This window comes from Agelaius phoeniceus, chromosome 4 (assembly GCF_051311805.1).
Source record: "Agelaius phoeniceus isolate bAgePho1 chromosome 4, bAgePho1.hap1, whole genome shotgun sequence".
Classification (NCBI taxonomy): domain Eukaryota; kingdom Metazoa; phylum Chordata; class Aves; order Passeriformes; family Icteridae; genus Agelaius; species Agelaius phoeniceus.
The window spans coordinates 58,746,797-58,756,962 of NC_135268.1; the positions used below are offsets into that span (position 1 = coordinate 58,746,797).

At 40.5% G+C, this 10,166-nt stretch overlaps 1 protein-coding gene across 1 annotated transcript; it reads left to right on the forward strand.

Moving 5' to 3' along the window:
- Window positions 1-9,577, forward strand: QDPR (quinoid dihydropteridine reductase). Its single transcript, XM_054633035.2, has 7 exons — window positions 1-160; window positions 271-363; window positions 1,942-2,038; window positions 2,808-2,948; window positions 5,325-5,433; window positions 6,807-6,890; window positions 8,714-9,577. The coding sequence occupies exons 1-7, from the start codon at window positions 77-79 to the stop codon at window positions 8,820-8,822; spliced, it is 717 nt and encodes a 238-aa protein (XP_054489010.2). The 5' UTR covers window positions 1-76; the 3' UTR covers window positions 8,823-9,577.
- The last annotated feature ends 589 nt before the right edge of the window (window positions 9,578-10,166 follow it).

A 10,166-nucleotide genomic window follows, 5' to 3' on the forward strand; every position in this document is an offset into this window, starting at 1 on the left:
GCCGGGCGCTGCCGCCCCTCGCCCGCCCTGTGAGGCGACCCATCAGCGCCGTGAGAGCAGCGCCGGAGCAGCGGGCATGGCGGCACGCAGGGTGCTGGTGTACGGCGGTAGAGGGGCGCTGGGCTCCCAGTGCGTGCGGTACTTCAAGTCCAAGAACTGGGTAAGCGCCGGGCCGGGAGGTGGCGAGGCGGGGAGCCCCGCGGGGGAGTGACCGTGCCCTTCCGGGCCGGGCCGTGGACCGCTAACGCGCCGTTCCTCTCGCTGCCGCAGTGGGTGGCCAGCATCGACCTGGCGGAGAACGCGGACGCCAGCGCCAACGTGGTGGTGAGAGCGACCGACTCCTTCCCCGAGCAGGCCGAACAGGTGGGTCGGCGGCGGGCGCGGGGCGGCCAGTGCCGGCTGAGGCGGTGGAGCGGTGCAGCAGCCAACCTTCCCCGGGGGTGCGCATCCCTTCGGCCGGGCGATGCCCTCAACCTCCCCAGGGTGTGCGCATCCCTTCAGCTGGGAGATGCACGCAGCCTTCCCAGGTGTGCGCATCCCTTCGGCCGAGTGATGCTCACAGCCTCCCCCGGTGGTGCGCGTCCCTTCCGCCAAACGGTGCACGCAGCCTCCTCTGGGTGTGCGGATCCCTTCGGCCGGGCGATGCCCGCCGCCTTCCCCGGGTGTGCGCATCTCTTTCGCTGCCGCCCGCGGTATCAAGGTGGCTGCAGGGATGGGTCCGGCTCCACGCAGGGAGCAACAACCGTACCGTGAATCTCAAGGTCCTTCAGCTTCTGCTCATCCCTTCTTTTGAATTTTTTGTAATTCCTTTTAACTGAATATGCAGAAAGAGCTTGATCTGGGATATTGGAGGCTCAGCACATAAGGCAGTTTTGCTTTGTTTTTGTCTTGATTTTTAAAAGTCACAGACTGAACCAGGTGAGTTATAATGAAGGTGGGTAAGGACACCTTAAAACGCTTATTTCAAATACCTAACTTAAAAATGGGTTGTGTGTAAGCAGATGGCACGCTCAAAGTGTATGAACCTAAACCCCAAGGGATTAAGGTATGATAAGCCCCTAGGGGAATGCACTGGTTTCCACAAACGGGAATGTGGGAGAATATAAGCCAGCCTAAAAAAGTGCTTTGCTTAATTCTCTACAGATAGCATTCATTTTTTACATTTTAAGTTTCAAGCCAATTTCTGTTACTGATATACTGAATATCTACCCAATATGGGTTTTATATATACACAACTCCTAAAGCTTGGAAGAGTAACATAGAATGTTTACAATACAATTTTCAGTATGGTTTTGCAAAAACTTTTGGTTTTTCTTCACTTCTTGAGAGATAGATTGTTTGCTATTTGCTTTGACAGAGAAAATTTGTAGCCAACAAATTCATTACCAGCTGCGAGGTCTTACGTTTGAAAGAGAACAAATTATAGATATCTTAAAGTATACAAGCTCAAATTTAGTGGCCAGACTCAAACTGATGGTTGTGGTCTAGACAGAAGCAAAAAGGAGGCTAATCTTTAGTTGTTTTTCTTGCACTGTCATCAAAAGTGACAGTAGTAGTCCTTGTCAGACCTGGAGTTTCATTTCTTATCTTAAACGACACCATACTCTGAAAAGAACCTGTCAAAAGCAAGTCAGTAATAATTTTTGTTAGCAGTAGAGGTAAGGGTCAGGTGTTTCGGCCCTGATGATGATCACTTATTTCCAGTGACATCACACACTCTGTGGCTTTCATTCCTCTGACTTTCATCTATAGTTATTTTTATACACAGTTGTTTTGAGTTCACGAATCATAAATACTGATTTTCTATAGCTGTTAAATTGCTGTGCCCTGTGTTACTCAGATACATAAGTAGGAAAAAGTAGCTTTAAGGTATTCATGGTGTTTACCTCTTTACCTTATCAGTCCAGTGTTTTCAGTATGTTTTTGTTCTATGTGTTGAAGGTGACAGCAGAAGTTGGGAAACTTCTTGGTGAAGAAAAGGTGGATGCGATCCTGTGTGTAGCAGGAGGATGGGCTGGAGGCAGTGCCAAAGCCAAGTGTAAGCCTTTGGTACAGATATGATGGTGAAAACATGGATGGTGTCTGAGAGAAGTCCTTAAAAATCTTTCTTCCTGAGTCCATAAGAGGACAAAAGTGTAGAAGTACAAAATAGCTTAGTCACGGAGCTTCTTAGTGCTTCTCTGAAGTTTTGCTTTCTGTTAAATTTGCACAGCACTTTGTTTCTTCAGTAATGTTTGTTGCACTAATTTTTATCTGAAAGTTTTGGTGTGCTTTCTGAAGGAGCTCAGCATTGTTATCTATGAGCTGATTTTTGCTGAGATTACCTGTGTCAGGTAACGTATGAAAGACACATTGATGTTGTTTCCTAAGTCATTGCTTTATGTGTAAAACCTCAGTTGCTTCTGCAGCTCTCTGAGCTGTTACTGTGCAATGCAATATTGGAAGGCACTGCCTAATCGTGCTACAGAAGAAACCCTTCTGATTGAAAAAAGGCTTTTAAACATGTAACATTCATAATGAAATTTGTACTTTGCCCACTGCTGTAGAGATACAAGAATAAAAATAGCCTTGTTTTCTGTCTGGAATAAATCTGGTGAAATGTGTCCCTTCCTTCCCCCTTCTGGTTTGACTGTTACAGGCTCAAAGAGAAAGGAGATACAAAAGATATAAATGAATATTTTACAATGTAGAGGTAGAAAATGGCAGAAAGCATGTTTTCATAGTGCTGTTGCACTCTGTGTAACAGTGAGGAAATCAGAGTTTGTTGTCTTCCTTTGGCTAATTTCACTAATTCTCTTCCTGATCAGCTTTATACAAAAACTGTGATCTGATGTGGAAGCAGAGTGTTTGGACATCAACTATTTCCAGCCACCTTGCCACAAAACATCTGAAAGAAGGTGGCCTCTTGACTCTGACAGGAGCTCAAGCTGCTTTGTCTGGAACCCCAGGTAAAATGCTATGCACGACAGCTGCAGAGACACCAGCAGTCAGAGACAGTTTATCTGAGCATTCTTGTTTGTGAGGCAATAGCTTCACACCACAGTTTCTTGTCATCTAGCACAGATGAGATCCTGCTGCTGAAATGTGTAAGGAAAATGTAATTTTACAGGTAGCAATATTGAATCTCTCAAAGCTGTAGTGCAAGCATGTAGAATCAGTATTTAAATAGTATTTGACATGCATTGGTGAAATGTGCTTGGATAGTATATGATACAGAAAAATGTTTGGAAGACAGTGAAGACTAGAAGCACACAGCAATAGAAGTACAATGCTTAGACAAAGTTAAATTTCCTATTTGTGTTCTGAAAGACAGAGTCCTTAATTGACCAGTCTTTCTGTTGGTGATGACTCAGCGGATTCTGATAACCATGCTTGTCCTGTTCATGTTCTGATTCCAGTCTATCTTTGCTTCAAACATAGATAAGCTTGTTGACTGTTGGCTTTGTCCTCAGCTAGCTATTTAATAGGAACTTTATTGCATTTTTAATCTTACCCCTCAACCACGTTGGTCTGCATTGCTCCCAGATTTCTTCCTCCACGTTGGAGGAAAAAATCTGGGAGCAATTTAAAATTAAAAAAAAAAAAGTAGGCACTGACACACAAGCCCACAGGCAGCAAAAGGAAAGTTTGAGGCAAATACTCATATTTCCCAAGGCTTTATTAGTGTCATTTGAACAATATTTTTAAGACACTGATACTAAGATTTTAAAACATATATAATTTATGAATATTCCTGAAAGCTTTGCCTAAAACTGTTCAGGCAAAAATATTCTAAATATTTTCTAGTTAATAATTAATCTTTTGTTTTTATAGTGGCATCTGTTATAGTCAAAGATAAAAGGTTTATTTTTGAGAATAAGCAGATGAATGTTTTACAGTGAACTGCTGACTGACTATACACAAATGAAAAAAAGTGAATTCTGGCAAATTTTCATGGTTTTTGTTTGGGTGGTCTTGGGAGGTAGAGACCACAACACAGGAATCAAAGTGAAGAGCCTTTCTGTTTTGAACTAGCTGGTTTCAGCTGGTCTGGATTTTTCTAAAAGTCACAGCAGTGCTTTGGGCAAACACATGCAACTTATTAACATCAGGAAGAATTGGGAAAGAGTTGTTACTCAACTTTTGCAAATATGCCTTACTAGCCTTGTTATGACTGGGTGTTCTGGAAGAAACAATCTTTTTCTTGTTTGCTGTTAATGAGATTTTTCTTTTCCTATGAGACAATCTTGCCTCACATAGTGCAAACCAAAGAACACTGAAAATTACATGAACAGTGACAGAAGCAGGGTGAGCATGATGTTTGAGAAATGTATCAGGCATGAAAAGGTTTCTAAGAAGAATTAGAATGTTTGGTTTAGGCAAGACAGGAGAGGAATGTCATACACATGTGAATATTTTTATCATAACAATAAAATAAGTTAGCTAGTGCTGTCCATGATTCCTCCTAAGAAAAACGGATGTTATATACTATGTTTAATTACATTGTAGACGTATTTCTGCTATATTCAGAATACTTTAGAGTGTTGGAAAGGGGCTGAATAGCTGTATAGATGGCTAGGAAGGAAGGCATTCAGTTGTAGTAGACCTGTTTTCTTAGGTACTTTATCTGTGTCTGGACTTCTTGACAGATACATGCCTTGAGACATCTGAGAGCTCTCATTGTCCAGATCTTGTTCCTGAGCAGTGTGCCTTATGCTCTGGTTCATACTGCTCTTACACTGCTAAATGCTGACTTGCCTAGAAAGCAGCAGTTTTTAGGAAAAAGCTTCCTTGTCCTGCACATTATTTATTCATTTTCTACCATGAGAGTTGGGGTTTTTGTAGCTTTCTCCACAGGGCCTGTCAGACCTGGGATGCTGACCAAGTGAATTCCAGATTTGAGAGAGAAGTGGGCTGTATCTCTTTGGGTCCAAACTCACAAGTACCATAGTTATTTGATGAAAATTAATAGAAGAGTGCCTTATTAAAGTCTATGACCATCTTACTCTGTTAAATTTGTAAAATTAGCCCTGTAGATCACATCCTTAAGGGTGCGTTTGGATACTTTGACTAAACATGCTTGGCTTGGTAAGCTGCTTATTTCTGTAGTGCTAAGTTAACTGAGTTCTGTGATAGTTTCTGGATGCCTACTAAAGCCTTTTTATTAATATTATCATTTTTTCTTTTAATATGTATGCTTTAATATGTTTTAAAAGTCTGATTCTTTTCTGGCTGTGGTACGTATCCTTAATATTCATCAAACAGTCTTTAGTTTCCTGTCATGTTACTGCTGATGTTGAGGGCTGTTCTGATAGTGCTCTGATTTGCCTGTTTTTAATTTTTAGGGATGATTGCCTATGGCATGGCCAAAGGAGCAGTGCATCAGCTTTGTCAGAGTCTGGCTGGTGCCGGCAGTGGGCTGCCATCTGGCTCTGCTGCAGTTGCCATTTTACCGTAAGTGGTTGCTTAGTTGTCTGTGCCTGTGTTGTTTAATTTAATTACTGCTGCAACCTAGAGCCACACAGATATGTTTGCTGTGTCCTATTCACAGCACACAAACAGCCTTTCAAACCTCCTCACAGAGAAAGGATGCATCTTGACTGGATGAACAAAGACTTACACAAGTCACCCTAAAAATGATTACATTCTTGTCTTTGCCTTTGCAAAACAGTAGTGGATGTTAGGATTAAAATTTGATTTACTTTTAACCAGTTTAACTGTAGCCATGCATTAACATGTGATTTCTTTATTTCAGGATAGACAGAACTGTAAAAACAAGATGAACTGTTCAGCAAAGTTTTAGACCTATCTCTGTGATAATAGTAAGGCAAAGAATTCCTTGACAGGTTTTCACTTGATTAAAGATCTTCTTCCTAAGGTGCTGCATGCCTATGTTTGACTGGTAAAATTAGGTTACTTTGAGGACCTGTAAACCAAAAAAAATTTAGCTTGCATTTAGCTGCTTTCATGTTTTGTCAGGAAAGCTAGTAAAATGTGGATGGCCTAGTAGGTCTTAACTGTGTTTAATTTTATCAATTCTGTTGCAAAAATTAAAAGTATTTTTCTTGCCAAGTCCATATCTAGTTCAGGACCCAAAATGTAAGACTAGAGAGTTCTGTACAGAGATTTGATACACTATCTGAATTCTCTGCTTTTGGTTTCCTCACACACACTCTTAAGACACTTCTTCAGGTCAGACAGGAATGACTTTAAATGTGTTTGGATAACTGACATCACCTTCTAGAGAGCTTTATAGGCAGGCACACACCAAGATCACTGGATTTTTGTGCATGCTGCTCTTGTGTAGTTCTCATGTAAAATGCTGTTCTTAACTGAATTTTTGAGAGGGTAAATACACCTTGGATTGTCAACAGCATTTCAGTGAGGGAGTTTTGGAAAGTTAGCCCTTTCATGTCATTGTAGGTAGTGTAAATATGTCCTGTCAAACTCAAAACTTCCTGTATTTATGCACTTGGTCTCTTGAAAGCATGCATGTAGTGCAGGTGTGCTGGGCAGTACGTGTGAACAGGCTTATTGCTGCCATTCCCCATCTGCATGAGAGAGGTGGGAGGGGAGCTGCAAGCTGAGTGATGGCTCCAATGGGCACTTCCTCAGCTAGCCAGGAAGCTGGGGGGTCTTAGTTGGAGCCTTGGATATACACTGAAACTAATGACTATATAATGTTAACACGTGGGGAGGATGCAAAGGAAACCCATAGCACCTGGTGTAAAAGTCAAAGACATATTACAGCAGTGAATTGAAGCAGGTGGTGCTCATCAGAAACATGATATATAAATAAAAGGCTTGCTTATCTTTTTTAATCACAGGGTTACCTTAGATACACCAGCAAACAGGAAATCAATGCCTGATGCAGATTTCAGCTCCTGGACACCTTTAGAATTCATTGCAGAGTGAGTATCTGTGGGATAACTAAACAGTTGCTCCCTGTCCCTCTTGCTGCTGCATCTCAGTGCCTGTTCTGTTTAAATAGCTGTCTTGGATTTGGGTGGATTTTTTTTCCTCCATCATCTTATTGGGTATCCTTCTAAATCACATCGGGTTTAATTGCATAGGCTTCCTAACTGGAGAAAATTAGCCTAACTCCATCAACTTCAGCTTCTCTACATGAGTTATTCCAGCAAGGAAGATAGCCTTAAGCAGCTGGAAGCTGGAGCATTTCCTAAAGCCTGTAGACAAATTAAATTGCAGACAGCAGGTGCAGGAGACACCTGGCTTAAAGATAAATTGCAAATAAGCATTTCAACTTGGGTGGGATTCTTTTTCTTCTAAACACATTTTACTGCCCAGTTTTATGGCATGTTAGTTCAGTTCTATCAACTGGCAACATTTCTGCTCTTGTTGAGAAGAATTTAGTACAGATTTTTTTACTATCCACAAAAACTTGTCCTGAATGATGCTGCAAAATGCTGTAACTTCAACTGTAGCTTATGTAATGGCAGGCTGAGCTTATCTGCCTTATTCTTCTCTTTCCTCAGGGTTAGAGAAGATGCAGCATGAATATTGCCTTCCGGGTGTGATGGGGAGTAGCAGAGTTTTTGTTGAGGGTGAACTCACATTTTAAAAGTCTTTTAGAACTGACAGTGGAATTGCATTTACCTATTGCTAATTGTTCAGAGAGTAGTTTAGTTCTGACATCAGATTTCCTTTTCTGTAATTTTTTTTTAAGGTGGATGCCAGAGATGGAAATGGTTTTAGTTGTATCTGTTTAGTTTGGGCCTTTGCAGTTGTCTGATGAGGCTCTTTAAAACATGCCTCATCAATTGAATTTAGCTGGCCTGAAAACGTTCAGAAAAAGATCCCTAATTCATTGTGCTCCAGGGACAGCTTAGCTAGATGTTGCAGTGTTGCAAATTCATTTTTTAAGTTGAACTTTTAAATAATTTATCCTTACAGGAGAATTCACTTGATTGGTTTGTTTTGTTTCTAATTCCCTAAAGTTTAACCCCAGTGCTTGTAAAACTGAAAATCTCACTGAGCAACATCAGCATTTGTTGGCAACATCTGCATCTTGGGAACAATGCAGGGAATCCTTTCCCATATGGCACTTGGATTTAGTGCCCTGGGAGCTCTTGTTGAATTGTGGGATGTTCCAACATGACATGTGCTCTATTGGAAAGGCTGAAGGACCTGTAAAATACACTTTACTCTCTCTAGTCTATTTTGAGGAAGGAGATTATGTTGTCTTTTAATAAGGAGTCTCCTGGTCTGCTACCTAGAAGGTGTCCATCTTACTCAGCACTGTTTGGATGTCTTAAGGCTTTTTTCCCTCCCACTGAGACCACTTTCACAGTTAAATATCATAATATTATAATGGCCAGTGGCAGAGTTTAGCAACTCTATTCTAGTCATAAAACTGTATTTCTTTTATCTGTATGCTATTAAGGCAACTAAAGTAGCTCCTCCTTCCCCTTTTCTAAATTTTTCAAGTGAGAAAAAAACCTAATGACTCTGACATTTTAAGCTCCTGGTCTTTTCTTTTGAGATATTTTGGAAATTCTGTGTGCTCTAACACCCCTTAGATTTCTCTGGGCCTTCTGTACAGTATTGAGGGTCTGAATCCAGTGATCACATCACATTGACACCACTAGAGAGATCAGTAGGAAAAGAAGGAAAAGTAATAGGCTTGTATTTTATTTTTCCTGTCAATATACCTGATAGTAGTTGTAATTTTTTGTTCTCCCTCACCCTATTTTATCCATTTATTTTAAAACAGAACTTTCTATGACTGGATAACAGGAAAGGATAGACCCAGCTCTGGCAGTCTAATCAAGGTGATAACTACAGGTGGGAAGACTGAACTAGTTTCAGCAGCACATCTTTGATTTCAGTCACTTGAAGTGATGAAATTTCAGCAAAAGAGAAGATGTGGAAAATCTGTCCACCAGTATAATTTGAATGGTCTTCTGTATCCAGTGTTTGTAGTTATTCCATTAATGGAACCAGATTTCAAGTAATGTTTGTGCTGTCAGTTGTGAGCTATCAGCATTTGTCTGCCAAATAATACCAGCTTGTCTCTAAATGAAGGTAGCAGGCTTTAAAGTCTGTAGATGTCCTAATTCTGAGCATTATATGGCAATTTACCTGTTTTCTCTGAAATGGGAATTGTGCTTAACTATGTCATGTGATTGCATACATAATGGTTGGATTTTTTTTCTGTCAGTAAGTGTTTCTGGCAACTTACTGTGGATCTTTCAGCTTTCTGTCTTTTTCTGTCTGAGAATATAACCCCACCCCTGCATATTGTGTTGGCTGTAGCCATAGGGAACACCACAGTCATGTATCATGTCCTAGTCATGTAACACTTTTCTTGTGAATGTTCCACTTGAGTTAATGAAACTGAATAGAGATTACTCACTTCAGAAGGAATTCCTAATTTGCCTTACAGTTCATAAGATGCTCTCAGGCCTACAGTTGTAGGATGAAAGTCATTCTGTCAAATGAATAGTATGTCTTTCTCTTGGTCATGATTGTTCTTGACTTTTTCAAAAAGCAAAGTGCCGCAAAGTAGTAGAAAAAGCATACATGCACTTGAAAATGGAACTTTTTGTGCAAATAAATATATATATTGTTTTATGTACTGGGCTGTCTCCATTACTGTAATCCCAATATCTTGATAACATTTTAATTGGTTTAATTGAATATACATTTCAGTTGTGGTAAAGGACTTAATTTTTTTACTTATTTAATCCTGATGGTGCATAAAATACATTTCAGTCTGTGCCATGCATAGAGGCAGGCCTTCAACTGGGGCAAATGTTTTCTTAAATCCAGCCATGTTACATGGAAATACATTTCATATAAAGAGTGCAAGCATTACCTGTTCTGAGCATGGACTTACATGAAATCAGTTCTGTTGGATTTTTGGGAACATCTTGAAAGCAATTAAATATGCAAAGTTGTGTGTATGTTCTCCCTCTGCACTTTCCTGGTTTTATTAACTTCAGGGTTGTGTTGGGGAAGGATTTACTGCCATGAGTCAGGAAACCTTTCCCCTCTTCCCACTGGAAAAGCTCACACGTGCCCATGTTAATTTTAACAAAGAGTGATTGCCTGTTTTGCTATGACTGTCTTTACTTGTTTTGTTTTGCAGGATGCAAAGGTAGAGGAGAATTTTTCTGTCTTGTCAAACCAGGACTGTCAATTTGTAAATCTGCTTTTAAGTGAAA

Excerpts from the sequence above, each read along its gene's own strand:
- QDPR (XM_054633035.2), top strand. The coding sequence starts at position 77 with ATGGCGGCACGCAGGGTGCTGGTGTACGGCGGTAGAGGGGCGCTGGGC. Across the intron at positions 5,434-6,806 it reads GCTGCAGTTGCCATTTTACC|GGTTACCTTAGATACACCAG; the intron begins GTAAGTGGTTGC and ends TTTTAATCACAG. Across the intron at positions 6,891-8,713 it reads CCTTTAGAATTCATTGCAGA|AACTTTCTATGACTGGATAA; the intron begins GTGAGTATCTGT and ends ATTTTAAAACAG.